The sequence below is a fragment of the Monodon monoceros genome, unplaced genomic scaffold (assembly GCF_005190385.1).
Source record: "Monodon monoceros isolate NGI ecotype Baffin Bay Population unplaced genomic scaffold, NGI_Narwhal_1 Super_Scaffold_20, whole genome shotgun sequence".
NCBI classification, from domain to species: Eukaryota; Metazoa; Chordata; class Mammalia; order Artiodactyla; family Monodontidae; genus Monodon; species Monodon monoceros.
In genome coordinates this window covers 88,228,064-88,248,850 of record NW_021703777.1, presented here as the reverse complement: position 1 = coordinate 88,248,850, position 20,787 = coordinate 88,228,064, and the positions used below count along the sequence as shown (strand labels likewise).

The following is a 20,787-nucleotide window of genomic DNA, read 5'->3' as shown; positions in this document are numbered from 1 at the left end:
TGGAGCACTGCGGCACCTTTCTCAGTTTTCAGCCCCATTAGTTATGGATTTGCTCATATTTTTATACTACTTCTGTCATTTTCAACAGAATTTTGGGAGGAAATGAGAAAAAGTAAACAAGCGTGGTTCAATGCATATCCACTGACGGGGTTGTAAAAGAGTCACTTCCTAAGAGTGGAGGGCTCCTTCCTCTCCTGCATCCTCTCCGGATGCTGAATGCCTGGGGTCAGGCTTGCTGCCTAGCCAATCCCGTGCCGTCACACAGGGAGGCTAGCCTTTCCCTTTACGAAGTTGCCAAAACCCAGAGAAAAATCTCAACCACCTTTCACTTAACAGAATGATGATTTTTTTGTTTGTTTGTTTGTTTGTTTTTTTTGCTGTACGTGGGCCTCTCACCGTTGTGGCCTCTCCCGCTGCGGAGCACGGCTCCGGACACGCAGGCTCAGCGGCCATGGCTCACGCGCCCAGCTACTCCGCGGCATGTGGGATCCTCCCGGACCGGGGCACGAACCCGTGTCCCCCGTATCGGCAGGCAGACTCCCAACCACTGCACCACCAGGGAAGCCCCAGAATGATGATTTTTAATCACAAGGGTACCTGTTAAAGCAATGCTTCATATGTCAACCAAACGTAAAGCTCCAGGTTCCCTGTAAAACAATCAGGTGTCGCTGAGCACACCCATTTGCCAGTGCCACAGCCATCCTGGTCCAGCATCCAACCGCCAAAGGCAAAACAAGGGAGTTGGATGGGGGCCTGCTGGCAGGAAGTTGTGGTTCTGTTCCCTGGCCTGGTGACTATTAAACAACAAAATTCACCTGAGCAAATTTTAAAGCTCTTACTTGCTCTACCCAGTGATGCATGGATTTGTTGAAGTGGGGGAGAGTTCAGTAGACTAAGCCTGCCTTCATGAAGCTGTAAGCAATAGTACTGTCACCTTCAAACTCTGCAAGGTGAACAATTTTTTAAAAGTAGACAGCAAGTCAAAGGTATCACCAGCTAACATACTATTATAGGGTCACAATATAACTTATCACCAGACACCTGATGTTTACATTCGCATTAATAACTACACCAAGACAACAGGTGTCAACCTGGGCATATGGTCACCCTTAACGACTCAAATGGTTCATTAAATAACCTTTCAAGTTATTGAAAGGCATTTCTATCAAAGACCTAACATTTTTTTAAGGCTTGTTTTTTTCCTATAATTATTTCAGAGTCTTTATTCAGTAGTTTTATAACTAGAAAGGACATAATCTATTTTTCTGCTTTCTCATTAAGCCATAAGTTCGCATGTAATCAAATAGCATTTGGTTAATTAATAAAAACTAAAAGGTTTTTTATGCCATACTAGCTATTCTTTCCAAAATGCCTAAAAATGAAAAACTGTTTATTAAATAACACTTCATTTTATCTTAGGAACACATCAGCTCAATAAGAAAAGGGAGCCCATTTTTCAAGGTGTCTGTAACATCATAAAGAACACTGGGCACTTAATATTTATGAATATGATAAAAGCAAGTTTATTTGGCATTTTAATCAAATAAAGAGCTTTCTCCTGGGACCAGAATGAGTTTTTTCTAGGATTTCAAGTCTGATTTTTAATCTGAAATTCACGATGAACCTACTACGCACTGAGAGTACATTTGAACATCTACTGTGTGCTGGGAGCATCATTAATCAAAGGACACAAAAATAAACCTCAGGCTAATATGACACATGAATCTCAGTGTGAAGTGCTACAAGAAGGATATATGATGATTCAAAGAGAATACAGAGTTTAAATGTTGCTGAAGTACAGAATGATTAAGGGAAACATTTCTGATCTTTGTTGTTAAAAAAAATGAATTCAAAGGGCAGACAGGGAGGGGAAAATCCTTTTAAACAGAGATAACTTCTCTGTATTAGTTTTCTTTTGCTGCATAACAAATTACCACAGACTGCTTTAAATCAACACCTACTTAGTGGCACACAGTTCTGCAGTCAGAAGCCCAGGCACGGAGTCAGCGGGTCCTCTGCTCAGGGTGGACGCTAGCTGCAGAGAACCTGGGTACCAATAGTGGGGATGCTCCTAAATTAATGAATGAGGCCCTAAATTAATGAATGAGGTGGAGGGAAGGAGGAATGTGACTACACACATTACGTGGGAAGTATTCTTGCCAGGGTCACGCTTGAATCTGAGTGGTGAAAAGTGGTACCTCGTAATTTTAATTTCCACTTCCCATTGTAAATTTGTGTTCCCTTCCTGTGAAGGTCTGGAACTGTCCTTTGACCGTTATAACACACTAATTTTAAGTATGAGCTCTCAAGTCAGACTGCCTCAGCTCAAAGCCTGGTTCCACCACATACTGCCTGGGTGACCCTGGGGAAATTAATGAGCTTCTATGCCCCACTTGCTCAGGCACAAAAGAGGGATCATAATAATAATGACCTCATTAAGGAAGTATGAGAATTAACTAATACAACACAACCCTTCAAACACTTACGACAAGATCTGGCACACCCAGCAAACATTACCTATTATTATTGGCCCATGTTTCTAATGGATCATTGGTCTTTTCTTCCTAATTTGTAGGAGGTTCTTAATACATGGGAACCAGCATTTTCCAATACAATCTTCCAAAAATTCTTAGGCAGCTGGTCCAAATGCCAGGTGCCAGTCTCTATTAGAATATACTCAGAGAGCACATTTTGGAAACTATTACCAAGGCGTGAAATCATCATTTCTGACAAGGACAGTGCTTACTACTAAGCATAGAGTCTAAATAATTCTATTGGTAAGAAATCTCCTGAGACCTTTGTAAATTTAGAGCCACGCTTTTAAGGTAGCTTTTGAAACTATATCAAACAGGGAAGAACCCTGATATGTACAAAAAGCCATATGACCCTAAGATTATAAAACCAAACAATTAATCCCGTCATTAACAGAGTTTTAGGCTTCCAGGGCTGTTGGCAAATAAGGGCACGTGCGCCACCACATCCCTGTCCCATGCCAGATCAGGAGTCAGTCCTGGCACTTTCCTGATAAGCTCAGGCAACACTCCTAATGGCTGCTCCCAATTCACAGGTGCTGTCATTCAAGAAATCTACTTGCCATACTGGTTCTATTGCAGAAACTCTATCATAGACAATTATGACCTCAGTGTACTTTTTATAACTGGTGGGGGGATCGTGACCAGGAACTGACCTGCCCACTGAGAGTGAGTTCTGTGTACAGAGTCAACAAGGAAGTGCTGTGAAAGAGAATCAGCCAGAACACTGGCGTCAAAAGATGCGTAATAAACATGTGGTAATACGGGCAAAGCAGTAAGGGGGGGGGGGGGGGGGACATGCAGGCAAAAGAAATAACCATGTGATACAGAACCTGTAGGACATCCATACAGTCCGAAAATAAAGGAAAAATACATGCGTGTCTGTGTGTATAAAGTCAAAAAAGGCATCTTCACTTTGCTAAAAAAAAAAGTATACGTTTCTGAACTTTATGGACAACTTGTACATTCCTTTGATACTCAGAAACTCAGATGAGCAGGCTGGTGGACTCACTGAACTGAGGTTTAATTATCTATATTCCTATAACAGGAAAGAACGGGGATCTGCAAAGAGACAACCAGAGTTCAGTGCTAGCGCTCATCAAGGGTTCAGATCTAACTCAGGAACTCAGGGACAAAAAAAAATTAAAAAAAAAAAAAAAAAACAGTTAATAGGATGAAAGCACAAGGTCCCAATATTGGGATCAGCCCCAGGGAACAAGGGCAGGTCTCACTCAGTGAGTGAGGGGCAATCAGCCTAGAGCGGTGAGAAAAGGCATGCGGCCAAGAAAACATCCCTGCACTCGGTTACTATTATAATGAAATGAATTCCTTCTAAGACATAATTTGAGCTTCATTCAATGTGCACATGAACTCTGTGGATTTTTTTTAAATATCACAGTAATCTTGAATTTCAGCAGTTAAAGAGCCTTAAAGATAATCTCGTTCAAAACCTCATTTTCCTCTTCAGGAAAGTGAGAGCCAAAAAATTATGATGTGCTAAGGGTCACCATTCTACTTGGTAGCAAAGCTAACATAAGGCCCCGTATCCATTCAGTCTCGTTGCTATTTCCTCTGTATCCTGCTTTCTGGTCATCTTTATCAAATATGGGATAGGCGTGCCAGTTCCCTGCTTACCCAGGCATAACTGTGACAGGTAGTTGTGAGCGTTCCCTAAAAAAAGAGTGTTATGCATTCTTTTCACTTCCCACGGAGACCCACCAAAAATGCAACTACCCGCTATGATGTGAGTATTCCTTTCATCTTAATAGGGCAGCTATATTTGAGATAGGTCATTTATTACACCAGGATAAAATTTTCAATCTCAAGAATGCAGGTAAGAGGACTATTTAATAATCAATAATACTACACTGCAGTCCTAAGTAGGACGCTCTGATCATTCCCGCAACCTCCTGATGATAGCAAATGAGATGTTAAATTTCTTTCCTTCAGTTACTAGGACACAGTAAGTACTAGTTACTTTGTTTTCCCATCAGTCAGCCAGCTCTAAGGCAATAGTTCAAAGTAAACAAGTTCCCGCATATCTTTTGTTCTACTAACGCTTATTCTCAAACCCTACTGCCAACATGAGCATTTAGGTTGTCTGTGACTTTTATGAACAGAACAATAGTGACAATTACAGGCCTAAAGGCCACAGTCCTAGGCCAGAAGCCGAAAAGGTGTGTAACTTGAGAAGATCAATTTACCTGTCCACGCTCAGTTGGCACACCTGAAAAAATAGGAACAATGCCAACCTTATGAGATTGTTTTACCAGCTGGGATGTGTATGTGGGGCACGTGGCACAGTACACGGCACACGATAAACATCACAATGTTGGCAGTCGTTAGAACTTGTAAATCAGCTCAGGGCACTGACACATAGTGGACCCTTGAAAAACATGGAGGTGAGGGCAGCAACCCTCCACTCAGTGGAAAATCTGAATAATAACCTATAGTCAGCTCTCACTATACACGGTTCCTCCATAACTACGGATTCAACCCACCTCAGATAGTGCAGTACTATAGTCCTGAACGCCTGAAAAACTTCCATTCATATAAGTGTAAGCACACAGTTCAAATCCATGTTGTTCAAGGGTCAACTACATAAAGTTCTGGAGGCCAAGGCGCTTTAGACACCTTAGTTTGCACTACTTAAGTTTAAGATAATTACCAAACCAGATTTGGGAGAAAGTCGAACTAGCATTAGAAGTTTTTAACCACCTACATTAGCTAACTCAATCATGGATGCTTTAAGGTTTCAACAGAAGTAGAAATAGAAACAGCAGGTCTACCAATTTTAATTTCAACAGAAAGCTAAGAAGTTTCCTGAAATCCCACACTCTTTTTTTTTTTTTTTGCGGTACGCGGGCCTCTCGCTGTTGCGGCCTCTCCCGTTACGGAGCACAGGCTCCGGACGCACAGGCTCAGCGGCCATGGCTCAAGGGCCCAGCCGCTCCGCGGCATGTAGGATCTTCCCGGACCGGGGCACGAACCTGTGTCCCCTGCATCGGCAGGCGGACTCTCAACCACTGCGCCACCAGGGAAGCCCAATCCCACACTCTTGAAAGAACAATGAGAAGGATCTTCACATTGGCTTTACTATCAACCTCCCAACAGAAAAATAAACACTTTCCATTTACAAGCTGTCACCATCTACTCTCACTCTGGACGTGCTCAGACTTAGTATAGGAGGTCTCCATAATCCCCCCTCATCTCTGCTCCATGCAGTAACAGGACATCTCCAATTTTTAAAGTTCTATAAACACTAAAATGAAAAATGATGGAAAGACTAACAAAGCTTAAAAAGGGAAAGTCTGACAAAGTTCTTACATCATGGCCCCAGTCTGTGGTTGCTAAGCTGTTCTAGCTAAACTGATGGGCAAGTTTTTCAACTTTATCCCTGAGGGAAGAACTCGAAGACATTTTTTTTTTTCTTCCAGCAAGGAGCCCTGAAAAATCAAGTCATAGCAGACAGTTAACTAGGGTTCTCTAAGTAGGCCATAATCTCAAGTAGACAATCTCTACTTATCATGGTTCAGAGTAGATGGCACCCACTCCCTAGGGCTTTGCCTTCAAAAGCACACCATCCCCTAAGGAGGTACTGCTCTTTGTGGCCCATCTTGGCAGGAAACCATGCAACCAAGCTAGCCATTTCCCCATAGGAGCTTCTGAGCCCAAACCATGTCAAATTGCTGAAATTCAATAATTAAGTGATCATGGTAACAGATGTGGTGACCAGAAGAAGACTATACACACGCAGTGGAGGAATGAAAGATCTTTGAATCTAAGCAGATTCCAGGCAAGGCACAGTGCAGAAACTAGACAACAATGGACTGAAACTAATAAAAGGTAAGGTACTGCAGGGATGGATTCATGCCTCCCTTTCAAGAAGGTTAATTGTGAAGGAAGAAGAGTAACTACTCCAACATGGTGCTGCTACAAGGGTGGTTTGGGGGAGGGGAGTTTTTTGTTTGTTTTGGGGTTTTTTTTTTAAACAGAGGCTATGTATGCCAAGGAGAAACATCACAAACTAGGAGAGAAGCTGAAAAGATAAGTGATAGTTTCTCAAGAAGTAGGAGGGAAACAGATCAAGAAAAGGGGAGGAAGAAAATGAAATAATCTGGGCAAAAGAGAAGCACTTTTCACTATCGAAGGCAGAGTGGGAGTTTAAGCCTTGACCTTGTAGGTAGGGTATTCCGCTTTGAAGACTCTCGAGCTTATCTACGATAGATTCATCACCTTGTGTTAAAAATAATGTAAGATTCTTCCCCTAATCCTACCTGAGGAAAAAAATACTGGGGAAAATGATACTTCTTTATACAAAGACTCACTGCGTGTTTATGTGATAGACACTGAGAATACAGAGATAAACATCACCATCAAGAGTTCACAATCTGGTGCGGCCACTATGGAAAACAACATGGAGGTTCCTCAAAAAATGAAAAACAGAACTACCATATGATCCAGAAATTCCACTGCTGAGTATACGTCTGAAGAAAATGAAAACGCTAATTTGCACCCTAATGTTCATAGCAGCATTATTTACAATTGCCAAGATATGGAAGCAACCTAAGTGTCCACTGACAGTTGAATGGATAAAGAAAACGTGGTATATGTATACAATGGAACATTACTAAGCCATAAAAAAGAATGGAATTCTGCCCTTTGCAACAATGTGGATGGACCTACAGAGTACTACGCTAAGAGAAATAAGTCAGAGAAAGACAAATACTCTATGTTACCACTTATATGTGGAATCTAAAAAATAAAACAAAGGGATGGATATAACAAAACAAAAACAGACTTTCAGACACAGAGAACAAACTAGTGGTTACCAATGGGGAGAAGGAATGGGGAGAGGGGCAATACAGGGGAATGGGATTAAGAGATACAAACTACAATGTATTAAATAAGCAACAAAGATAGATTGTACAGCACAGAGAAATATAGACACTATTTTGTTACAGATTATACTCCATTTAAAGTTATAAAAATATTGAATCACTATGTTGTATATCTGAAACTAAATCAATTATACTTCAATTTTTAAAAAAAAAAAAGAGTTCACAATCTGGTAAGAGAGCGGGAACTGTAAATAAATCATTCCAAACAGTATGACACCTGCAGCAATGCAAGCAAATGTGAGGTAGGATGCGGTCACAAGGAACGGAGGAGTCAGCCTAGCACTGATTGCCAGGGTGGACTGCAAGTCACATGGTATCCGAAAGACTTAGGATTCTCATCAAATCTTCGCTAGAAAGGGAGAGATCACACTTGGTCTTGTTTAAAACAAACAAATCAAAGGTTAAAACAAATAATCTAATAGAAAGCCCATCTGTCTTAAAACACAGTACTAGAGATGAATACACCCCTAGTCAATTTCTCTTTGCCTTTTCATGAGAAAAAGAGTTGGGAAGAATTGCACTTAAAACAAAGAATTGCTTTTAAGTCTTATCTTGATGGGAAATGAATCAATTTAATTAGACTTAGATTCAAGCAGTCTTAAAGAAAGAGAAGTTTAACAACTGCATTACAGAATCTGTATTACAGTTACATCTCCAAAGCCTGCTTTAAGTTTCCTTCATTTAAATCTCAGGAGGGTTTAGACTGAAGTGTCATCCTCAACACAATTTACAACATGCTTTCTACCAGGCTCACGACATGAGGCCATCACAGAAATGCCAATTAAAAGCCTACCACTATTCTAGGTGCTACAGTTGCAGGAAGGAGCAAAACAGTCTCTCTGACCTCGATGGAACTGACATTCTAGGGGAAGCTAGGTCACATACCTGGAACTATTTATTTTAATTCAGAAATGTCTTCATATAGGGAATGAATTTAACTCACAATCACATACTATGCATTATGTCCTGTGCTGGGGGGATGCAGGGGAGAGGGCTGGGGGTAAGGCTGGAGGAGCTCAGGTTACCCCAGGGATCCTTTATTTCCCCACAGCGTGGGTTGGGGACATGCTTATTCCTCTTCTGGGGAAACATTTTGGTCTGCAAGTACGGTAGTCCCTCCCTATCTGCAGGGGATATCTTCCAAGACCCCCAGTAGATGCCTGAAACTTTGGGTAGTACTGAACCCTTTATATGCTGTACTATGATTTTTTCCTATACATACATATCTCTGATAAAGTTTAATTTATAAATCAGGCACAGTAAGAGATCATCAACAATAAACTAGAACAGTTATAACAATATACTGTAATAAAATTCTATGGCGGTAGTCTCTCTCAGAATCTCTCATTGTACAAATGTAATGTCTTATCAATCTTAACCAAGCACTTATCAAGCACTGTGGCCATATAACTTTTGCAGTCTGAAATGCAACAGCAAAATTAACAAATTCTTTTTCCTTCACTATTTCATGGTTAAAGGATTTGTTCTTACTGTAGATCTTAGCAACCTCAGTATATGATTTCTTTTTCTTCCCTTGTTAAGTCTAAAACTTTCACCTTTTCACTTAAAGGAAGCATTTTACAGTTTCTCTTTGGCACATCTGAATTGCCAGCATCACTACTCCTACACTTAGGGGATCATTATGAAGTAAAATAAGGGTGACTTGAACACAAGCACTGAGATACCAGGACCGTCGGTCTGATAGATGACCCAGACGGCTGCTAAGTGACTAACAGGCGGGTACGCTGGACAAAGGGATGATTCACATCCCAGGCAGGACAGAGCGAGGTTTCATCATGCTAGTCAGAATGGTGCACAATTTAAAACTTATGAATTATTTCTGGAATTTTCCATTTAATATTTTCGGACCATGGTTAACCATGAGCAACTGAAACTGGGGATAAGAGGGGACTTGTGTACAATTCTTGACTAGGTGAAAGCACCACTTTTACATGTAGGGCTAGCAATCCTGCCAAAAGATTTTCTTCATGTTCACGCCACTGTCATCCAGAAGAATTTAATAAAAATATTCTAAGAAGTAGGTAGTGAGGGTGATGGACAATTTAGCCTTCTTTGTATAGGATTATATTCCACAGATTTGCCCTTCCCCCTCCCCCATCCTGATTTCTCAGGAACAAAAGATTTCAAATATGCACAGTTCAAACATGTAAATTTAGGGCTTCCCTGGTGGCGCAGTGGTTGAGAGTCCGCCTGCCGATGCAGGGGACACGGGTTCGCGCCCCAGTCCGGGAGGATTCCACGTGCCGCGGAGCGGCTGGGCCCGTGAGCCACGGCCGCTGAGCCTGCGCGTCCAGAGCCTGTGCTCCACGACGGGAGAGGCCACAACAGTGAGGGGCCCGCGTACCGCAAAAAAAAAAAAAAAGTCACACAGGCTTGCCTAAATCAAGCTGACCACGAGCAGAGTAGGCAGTGGGTATCTGTTGAATGAATGCAAAAGCAAGCACTTTTAAAAACTAGTGGAGGAATTATAAAGACAGCCACTAGAGAAGAGTGATTATCAAAAGTCAGCTCTGGTCTTTGGAAGGTCCCTGTTGTATGTAGGAAAACAATTTAAGTCCAGGCCTGCAGACAAAGAGGAAAAAGAAGACCAGGGTGTTGGGGGAAGTAGGGTGGGATTATGAAGTGGGGAGGGGGTAGTCCTGTATAATTCTTATACCAATCCCTTCCATTTGCTCCCTTCAGGTCCTGAACTGGAGGGATCTGAGGACAAGAAATGTTTCCCTGAGTGAAAAGCCTAATATCTGCAATGTGCTCAGCATGGCACTACAAGTGGCCAGGAGAAACGTGTCCCTTCTGTGAGGCACCAGCTACAGCTCTGTCCCACCCCATCCAACACGCAGGAGATTCCCTCACTACACAGGCAAAATTTCTTAAAAGATTAGTGGTGGGGGAAAGAAAAACAGCTTGGGCGAGACTACTTACTTTAAAACCCCCTCTTCAGACTAAAACTGTCTGCACTTGAACATAAGTGCAAGCTAAACCGTGCATAAAGCATAAAATGATATGAGAATAAATTTAGTCAGGCCACAATTAAAAACTCATTGAGCAAGTCTGCATCTACAGCTTCCTAATTTTTGCAAAAACTGACTTAATAAATTACTAAAATTTAAAGAATTCTGTATCCTAATTTTTGTCTGTGTATGAGAAAACTGTTGACACAACAATAAACTAGTTATGGTCTCTGGACTTAAAGATTCCTCCACAGGAATACAGACAATACAGAAAACAAATGCTTTCAGAGAAGCAGCTAAATGGGAAAAAAAAGTCACTGAGTACTACTATAAGAAACTTCACCTGTCATTTTCTGACTTACTTTCAAGAATTTTTACTCTGGGTTTTGTTTTTGTTTTTTGTGTTTTTTTGCCTATTTTTAAAAGCCATCTTTACAGGCTCCCGGGAATAGAAGTTGTAACCGGATTGGGGCAAGGACCTCCGAAAGTTCCTGTTTACTTTCTTTTTTTTTTTTAGATGTTGGGGGTAGGAGTTTATTCGTTTATCTATTTTTTTTTTTTTTTGCTGTGTTGGGTCTTCGTTTCCGTGCGAGGGCTTTCTCTAGTTGTGGCAAGCGGGGGCCACTCTTCATCGCGGTGCGTGGGCCTCTCACTGTCGCGGCCTCTCTTGTTGCGGGGCACAGGCTCCAGACGCACAGACTCAGTACTTGTGGCTCACGGGCCTAGTTGCTCCGTGGCATGTGGGATCCTCACAGACCAGGACTCGAACCCGCATCCCCTGCATTAGCAGGCAGATTCTCAACCACTGCGCCACCAGGGAAGCCCTCCTGTTTTCTTTTGTTTCTGGCATTTTATTTCTGATTTACTGCCAAACCCACCAACTTCTCTCATCTACTCCTGATGCCGGAGGACTCCAAGCGGGCAAGAAGCAACAGGATTCAGGGGCTGGGTCATGCAAAACCTTCTCATCACACTGGAAAAACTTAAGACTTGCTTTCATGGACCAAATGCCTAAATCTGCCCAAAATTCTGCAATATTTCTGAGAAACTTGCCAGCACACTGCCTAACGTGTGTGCTTATCATACACATAAGAACATGCAGTTCAAATGTAACTGTCCATAGATTTACTAGACCCGTTCTTGAATAGGGGATCCAACAGCTGTGAAATGCTGACCTAAACTAAATAAATGTTCTCATTTGCCATAATAGGGTAAAAACTTGAATTCACATCCCTCTACTTGTCCTGACCTCCCAAGATACAGTCCTATCTTTATTGGCATTACGCTTATCAATAAAGACAATTATATTCCCACCCACTGAGGTCTCAGAGCCCTTCCTTTGAGGGCCTGTGCATTATGAGAGCATCAAGTATCTATAAAGTGACAGAAGAGCACAGATAAGACGCGCTAGGGAAGGATCAGAGCACTGGAAGAGGGAAAGAAGAGTTCATAGCAGATGAGCTGGATTGAGAAGGACCCACAATTTACCAGAAAAGGGATACCAGGAGAGAGTGGCAGACTTAGCCAAGGCACACAGGAAGCAAAATACAAATCTGCTCAGGGGACAATGAGATGCACACTTTGGTTAAGCAGAGAATTTGTGTATAAGACTGATCCTTGAATGAAAGAATCATGTCTTATTTTATCCCTGAATACCTAGCACTCAGCACTGAGCCTACAAAATAACAGTGTCTCAATCAATGTGCATGGGGGAAAAAGCTGTGCTGAGTATCGGGAAATACAGCTACAGAGGTATAGGAGACCTTGCATTCAAAGATTAAAAACCTTACCCATTGGGGGCTTCCCTGGTGGCGCAGTGGTTGAGAGTCCGCCTGCCAATGCAGGGGACACGGGTTCGTGCCCCAGTCCGGGAAGATTCCACATGCCGCAGAGCGGCTGGGCCCGTGAGCCACGGCCGCTGAGCCTGCGCGTTCGGAGCCTGTGCTCTGCAACAGGAGAGGCCACAACAGTGAGAGGCCCGCGTACCGGGGGGAAAAAAAAAAAAACCTTACCCATGACCCACTAGAATTCAGGCCACGACAGCTTTGGGGGGCTGTTCATTAAAATCACCCTGCTCTTTGGGAATTCCCTGGCGGTCCAGTTGTTAGGACTCTGTGCTTTCACTGCCGAGGGCCCGGGTCCGGTCCCTGGTCACGAGACTAGGATCCTGCGAGCCGCGCAGCGTGGCCGAAAACAGCAACAACAAAAATCACCCTGCTTCTTCTTCTCTCCCTCTGTTGCCCTCACCTGGCAAAGCAGCAGCCTGGCTAATCCCAGCGCTCCTCATCTCTAAACTGAATGCAGCTGGAGAGAAATAACAGCGCTGACCATCTCCCTTTGAAATGGATCACAAGGCAAAACGGACACAACTCCACTCCGGTGACATTTCTGCCATCCCCAGGACGGTCACTCCCTCACTTTCCAAAAGAACCACTTCACTCCTCTTTCACCTTCCTCTTCACAGCATCTACTCACCCCTCCTCCCTCACCCTGCCTCTAGGTCTTTAAGAAAATAAAAGAAAGGGGGCAGCAAAGCCCTCTTCATCCCACCTGCCCTGCCCACAGCCTCCTGCCTGCCTCTCTGCCTGCGCTCCCTCCTTTCACCATGTGAGGATGGGACATCCTGCTGCATCAAAAACCAAACCTCCCACCTGCACTCCAGCTCCCATCCCATCTCACCTTCCGTCGTGCATTTCGCCCTCTCCCCAACTATTCCCAACCACACTCAGGCGCTAACGTTCTCTTTCCTTCACACCAAACTTCTTCCTCATCGAGGTGCTATCACCACCATCCTCACCCTGTTCTCCCTTCAATCCACCCCAACCTGCCTTCCGCAGCCTCTAATCCACAGAGGGCACCAAAGCGCCAGGCTGTCAAATCCAGCTTGGTCTTACTGTTCCTCATCTCTCAGCATCTCTCAACTGGGGCGCCCCCAATTCCTGGCTTCAAACCTGAACTTCTCTCGGCTTCTATGACCAGATACTCCCCAGGTGCTCCCCCTACCTCACCAGAGGCTCCTTCCTTCTCAGGCTCTTCCACTGCTCCAGGAGGCTTCAGCCTGGGCCCCCTCCACCTCCCATCTGTACACTCTCCCCTAATTGACCTTGGTCAGAACCGTGCTTGAAATACCATGGATAGACCAATGGTTCCAAAAACCCTCTCTGCATTTCAGTGGGGCCAGTCCGTCACCACCCCTCACTGTTACTGCAGAATGCCCTCCCCCACCCCCAAAACCCCATCTTTCACTCCCCTTGGGCCATGCTCAAGTCCTAACTTCTCCAAGAAAATGAAAAACTCTTCCAATGCCTCCACAGCCCCACTGCTCTCTCCTCTTTTCAGGCTTCCTAAAGCATTTAAACAATCAGCAGTACAGGATTTATTACTTAATTACAGACATTCTGTGATTGTTCCTGAGATATCTGCTTTGCTTTAGTGCAAATCTTCTCTCTCCAACTACGTTTAAGTTTCCAAACAATACAAGCACTTCTTTTTGTGTACCTGGCACTGAGCCGCATACACTGGTGACGTCCAATTATCAGTTTTCTGATAGCAAACAAACATAACATTTGATGAAGTAGAATCGCCACGTAGCATCATGAGGAAAACACCGTTGGAAAGGCAGGGCTAAATCTGTACAACCTTCTACCACCGATGCCCTCAGAATTTTTAAAACTTAATATTGGGCATCTCATATAAAACATAGGAATAAAGTGAACAGATTTCCAACAAAAACATTAAATGCAGTTAAATTTTTATTCCACGTGTGTAGAAGAATAATAAATGGAATTTAATCCTTTAATACAAAAGGCTACATGAGATACAAAAAACAGGTCAAGCTGAGGATTTCTGCCAGACCTCTCTAGAAACATGGCTATGAAAATGTGTTGTTCACTAAGATAGTTAAGGGCTTCCCTGGTGGCGCAGTGGTTGGGAGTCCGCCTGCCGATGCAGGGGACGCGGGATCGTGCCCCAGTCCGGGGGATCCCGCGTGCCGCGGAGAGGCTGGGCCCGTGGGCCATGGCCGCTGGGCCTGCGCGTCCGGAGCCTGTGCTCCGCAACGGGAGAGGTCACGGCAGTGAGAGGCCCGCATACCGCAAAAAAAAAAAAAAAAGATAGTTGAAAGATCTGAGCTTTAAGCTATCAATATATTGAAGTCCAGTTCATCCACTAAGTAGAAAAGGCCTTATTTTTCATTATTAAAGAAAGAAAAAAGAAAACTTCAATCCTTGCCATCCTTTCAACCCCTATCAACTTTCCATGCAACACCTGCATCACAGCTCAGCTGAAAATGCTTGGCCACACCTAAGAAATGAAAACTCCCACCAGAGAGCCTGTCCGACCTTGACCTGCCCCCCACCGCGCCCCAACGCCACCACCACCACTCCAGGCACCAGATACTTGCCCTTGACTTTCAAGCAATATCAAATGCATGGCTTCACAAGCATCTCCACACCTGTGGGCATGCTGGGGACTCCCACCTTCCATCCCCTCATTGCCTCACCATTTCCTTCACTATCATCTTTCTCATCCTTCTCAAATTGACTCTGGATCCTCAGATCCTCCATCCCACCCACTATGCCCTAAAGGGGCCTCGGTTGCCCTCTTCTGGGTTCCTTTTTCTACTTGTGCACCCTGATATTAGACCGTTTACCATACTGTCCTGAGACTTATTCATGAATCTCTCTCCCCAAATACCGTAAGTTCCTGGAGAAGAAAGATGTTTTTAATCTATATTTTGTAGTGAACCGAAAGGTGAGTGTCTCCCAAAGCCATAGGTCCAAGTTCTCAGCCCTATACCTCTGAAAGTAACCTTGTTTGGAAACAGGGTCTTTGCAGATGTAACTAAGTCACAGATCTCTAGATGAGATCATCCTGGACTTCCGGTGGACCCTAAATTTAATGACTGGTGTCTTAGAAGAGAAAGAAGAGTATTTGAGAGACACACAAAGGGAAGGCCGTGCGAAGACAGAGGCAGAGATTGGAGTTGGGTTGCCACAAGCCAAGTAATGTCAGAAGCTGAAAGAATCAAGTATTCTCCCCCGGAGCCTTTGGAGGGAGCATGGCCCTGCTGAAACCCTTGATTTCAGACCTCTGACCTCCAGCACTGCAAGAGAAGAAATTTGTTGTTTAAGCTGTCAAATTTGTGGTAATTTACCATAGTCCTAGGAAACTAACACCTAGTCCAAACCTCAACACACTGCCCAGGACCTCAGTTCAATAAAAAACCGTGTTGAACTAAGAAGGAAGATGAAGACAAGGGGCGATGATGAGAAAACATCTGAACTGCAGGGCAGGGATCTGGGACACGGACCCCTTGCCAGGCGTTCACCATGGGAACTTGGACAAGTCACTTATCCACAGCGACCCTCTGATTTATTCCCTAATAAAATGAGGAAACTGGCCCAGAAGACCCTCCACCAGGTCTGATACACCTTGAACCAACTTCATCCAGAACAGCAACTTTATATGATCCTTAAATAAATTATAATTTCTTCCCATTCACTGAATAAATTTTATTAATTTTACTTTTATCTAAAGAGCTTTCAGGTGAAAAAAAGTATTAAAATGGCATTTCAAAGGCACTTAGATTTTAATCAGCTCAAAAAAATTCAGTGAAATAGTTTGATAATATGCTGAAAAGTGATTTTCTGTAATATCAACTTTTTCCCCCCGCAAAATCAACAATTTAAAGTAGCTGCTTTAATCCACTGCTGACAGTTCAGAAAAACTCGACCTAAACTTGAATCAGCTTAAGTGCCACTGATCCAGAACCCAAATGTATGATGACTAATTTCTTCAGAGTAACAAGGGAGTTGGGCAACGCAAAGGTTTTCTCCACTTGACTCCAGACTGTAATTATGGTCCCATACCCAAAATATCCACTTCAAAGAATCTGGCTAAGAAATAAATACAGCTGCTGCCGCTACCAAATGGTCAAGTGTTGGTAAAGGAAATCAAACAAAACAAAAACTCTTTTACCATTTTCGGGCCTCCATAAACAGAAACACACAATTTTCCTGTGTTAAATCTTTCCTAATTCAAACAAACGGCAATGAAGAACAAAGGTGCTGGTAATGAAATTTGTACTTGTCTTACCCATAAATCCTGCTTGGGTTAATTTGGGTTAAATTAAAAACCATATTTTGGGGTTAAATTAAAAACCGCAGTTTAAGTTTTTTCACAGGTCATGCTGCTTCCCTTGCCTTCATGTTTTTATAGTGGCAGCCTTGATTCTTTTTTAGGGAACCAACCAAAACAACAACATAGAGGAAGACGGCGCCGAGGGACTCATATTTCAGCTCGACAAAATACCCATTAGAAACACTTTCAAGCCTTCCCAAACCAATTCGTCGTTCAGAAAATAAAATCAAGAGTCACTGGGGACACGGGTTCAGCTAGAATTGGCAGAACCACGCTTGCAAAACTGGACGGTGAATCGTAACACAAACTGAGTAACGAGACCAAAAATTTTTCCTTCCAGGTGGAAACTCAATCTGAAAATCAAGTCCTTGAGTTGCAAGGCTCAGCAAACCCACAGTTTGCAAATCCGAAGTTCTCGGCTTTTAAAAAGATGAGTGCTCACACCCAAGAAAACGGAGCTGGAGTTGCACGATTTCATCTGAAATATATTTCTGGCCCTTAAAAACAACTCTATTTCAAAAGGTGCTCTTTAACTGTAGTAAAACTAAGATAGCAAAAGCGAAGGAAACAGTCTGGGGGTTTGGGGGTCACACACCGGGGCGTTCAAAGTCCTCGTGCTGCTTTAGTATCCTGCAAACTTGCGTCCAAGTAACTTAAGTTGGAAGAAGCTGAAGGACTGGCGAATCTAACCTAGCACTGTGTTTTCCGGCAGCCCGCGCACTAGATGAATGAGCTTTAACTCTGCGGACTACCTGTTTACTTGCATCCTCACGTGGCACCGCGCAGCTCAAAAGCGCCGCGCCCGGACCGCGCGGGGAACCCGAAAACTTTTACTTTGCAAACTAGCGGAGCTCGGAGGCAGTTCGGGGACACATCTGGTCGCCTGCCGCAGAAACGCGCCCAGGCCGAGACCCCCGGGCCTTGCCCAGCACCAGCCCTGCCCGCAGCTTCATTCACACAAAGGCACAGGGGTGCCGGCGGGACCCTTTTGCAAGTCGCGCGGAGAGAGAAGCGGCACGACAGAGAGCGCCGGCAGGGAAGGAGGGAGGGGACCGGGCGCTTGGGCAGAGCGGCGCCCCGCGGGCTACTCACAGGGTGACCGTGCGGTTGGGCAGCGTGTCCGGGGGCAGGACCTGCGCGAGCTCCAGGCTGCTGCACACCACCTTGCCCTCGGCGGCGCCCGCCGCCCTGCCGGCCCCTCGGGGCCGCCCGTCGTGTTTGCAGCCCAGAGGCAGCGCCGCGGCCCCGCCGCCGCCTCCCAGCAGCGCGAGCAGAGCCAGCGGCAGCAACAGAGGCGGCGGCGCGCGTCCCCGCAGGCGCTCGGGCGGCTCCATGCTGCGGGCTGGGCGGCGGGTCGGGGCCTGCCGGCCGAGCGGCAGAGCACTGGCCTAGCGGGCCGCCCCGGCGCCAGGGCGGACGGGGGCGCAGCGCGGGCCCGGGAGCGCCCGAAGCCTTGTGGCGGCCAGAGGGCGCGCCCTCCTCCGCGCCAACATGCTCCTTTGTCCGCTGCGGCCGCGCTCGGCCTCTGGGTGGCCGCCGGGTCACGGCCGCGCGGGTCCCTGCGCCGCTCTACGGCCGAGCGGGAGCACCGCCTCCGCCTCCGCCTCCGCCGGCCACTGCCCGCGGCGGCTCCTCCCCGCCTGCCGCCGCCCCCGCCCTTTCTCCTCCCCCTCCTCCCCCCTCCCTCCTCCTTCTCCCCCCTTCCTCCCCTCCCCCCTTCCCTTTTTTCTCTTCCTCCTTTTTCTCCTCCTCCTCCACCTCGTGGTCTCCTGTCCCCTCAGCGCCCGCCGCCCGTGGCTCCGGGAAGGAGGTTGGCGCTCCCAGGCCAGCGCTGCCCGTCGCGTGTCCACGACCCCACGCGTGCCCGGCTTCCGGGCAGGAGTTGTGGGCCCGCGGGAGTACGGTAACTCGTGGAGAGGGCGGAAGAAAGTTCTAGCCCAAACTCCAGCCACAGTGGCCACTGTCTGGCACGCTCCCCTCCTCCTTCTTCGCCGCGCTCCAGACAAAGGCGCCCTGTGCGCCCCTGGGGGCCGCCCGTGCCACCCGGCGAGCCCCAGTCCCAGGCTTGGGGTGAGGGAGGAGAGCAGGGCTGAATTTCTTTGGAGAAAGGCAAGGAGAGAGGTAGTGCCCCAAACCAACTATCTTCAAAGGACTCGCCTTCCCACCTCTCTCCCCACGCAGGGATCGCGAGCCTTTTCTTCGCACACCTTGGTCTCATTTGTCCCGAATACAGGAGAGCTAGGAACAGGTTCCTCTCCCGGAAAGAGGACCCTCCAAAGCCGTTTCTGGCCTTCAGCAATTCCACTTATAACCCTTTCGAAGGATGCATCGGGGCCTCGCTGGACCGGCAGCCTTTGGAAAAAGAAATTTCCCTCTGGCATCCAAAGATACCTCAGATGTAACCAGTTAGAGCAATTGTGAGCAAACCAGCCAAGAAACCCCAGCTGAATGGATTATTCTAGGGAAGGCAGTCAGCCCCGCCCTGACATTTGCAAGACCGGGGTTCAAGTACCCTATGTTTAAATATTTACAAGGAATATATCAAGCTTACAAATAAAATATATTCTGTGCTCCTATCTTGAAAAATATACCTTAATAACGACCTGGAAGGCCAGGCGTGTGCACAGAGCTCTTAGTAACGTTGGAGCTCCACCCCATACATGGCAAGGAGGAAAGAGCCAGACCCCAGCCCTCAGTCTACACATACTTCCATCACTTTTGCTTCCTGTTCCAGCCCCATTGATGAACAAGAGGGGCTTTCCGCACAGGTGTCGATGCCCCAGCCCACTCAGCCAAGCTCCCTGCACACCCTCAAACAGCCACCCCTTGGCAACCCCTCAGGCCTAGGAGTGCATACACTGGTTGTGAGGTCCTCCCTTGAGAGAACAGTTCTGGGAAGAGGCCCGCTCAGGCCCTGAAGTAGCCTTGGGAATTTTCGATCAGTGAATTCCAGGGTCCTGGGCTCCTTGGACAAGGTCTAGAAATAGAAAGGGAACACAGGCTCTTGGGGACCACATCCCTTGGCCCTGGAGATTTTTCGCCCCTTGGGGAGGAGAGCTAGGATGATGCCCTCTAAAATGCAGAGCCAGGGCAGGGTTTTTCTTGCCTGAGTCTAAGGTCATTACTGCCTAAGGCCCCGACAGAGTCTATCTTAGGGACCGACTCCTAGGAATCTCTGTATGTCTAGAACTTCCTCAACAGTAAATAAATGGCCTTTGTTTAACACACACTATTGCATTAAGTTGAATAATGCTTCATTTTATCGACGTTTTTTGAAAACGATGTGAGCCCATGTGTCCATTGCTAATAGTGCGTTCTGTGTTAGAAATGTTCTAGATCTGCACTGTCCAATATGGTGGCAGCAGGTGGCTGTTTAACACTTGTAGCTAATGTAGGGTCAGAAGATAATTTTTCACCTTATTTAATTTTAATTAATTTAAATTCAAATTTAAATAGTCCAAGGTGTTTAGTGGCTACCCTGTTGAACAGTGCAGTTCTTGACACTGATGGATAGAAAAAGTGGGAGATCATCATCACCACTAAGTAGCATTAAATCTATAAATAAACTTAAGTGGTGAAATTAAATAAATTCTCTTGAATTTATTTAAAGAATTCTTATTCCCTAACAAAATCATCACCATCATCGTCTGTTTCCTTTATAAATATAAAAACTTCTTACTGCAGCAATATGGAAGTTTATTAGCCACATTACTATTGTCATAGCTACAAACTGTCATGTGAACTCAGAATCTGTGAATATCTTCACATACTCTATTTCAGCCTATAGTTGAAATAAATGTGCATGTCTGTTTTTATATTTGTTTACCATGAGTACTAACATCAGTTTGATACATATCCTCTTTTTACTACACTGTAGTTGAGAAAGTTGTATAAAGTACAGAATTATAAGACAAAGAGATATCTCAAGAAGTATCATGAATCCAAGGAGAATTATGGAGGAAATGCTTTATTACATGGATAATTTCAACCATTCTTGCACAGAAATCACTAATTCTATCTTTGAAAATAAGAAGTACACTATCGCAAAATAGTAGTACAGTATATTAAAGGGCTTTAGAAAGTATATCTTTCAACCGGGTAGCTCTTGGAATGCACACAACCCTGATTTATCATTCTGTACTAGCATGGGTTCGTAAGGACATAGCAAATGGTCCTTTCCCCACTTACAGAGATCTTTGAGGATGATACTGCTGAAACTTACCATCATTTACCCTCAGTCAC

General features: G+C 45.2%; 1 protein-coding gene across 2 annotated transcripts in view; it reads right to left on the bottom strand.

The window, feature by feature from the left end:
• Nucleotides 1-18,168, bottom strand: part of ADGRA3 (adhesion G protein-coupled receptor A3) — a 116,397-nt gene extending 98,229 nt beyond the window's left edge. The window contains exon 1 of one of the 2 annotated variants that reach the window (XM_029235563.1): nucleotides 17,638-18,168. In XM_029235563.1, the coding sequence (XP_029091396.1) occupies nucleotides 17,638-17,879 (242 nt within the window). In that variant the 5' untranslated portion in view covers nucleotides 17,880-18,168. The remainder of the gene's footprint in view (nucleotides 1-17,637) is intronic. The other variant, XM_029235564.1, reaches the window with a different exon arrangement.
• Between the last annotated feature and the right edge of the window lie 2,619 nt (nucleotides 18,169-20,787).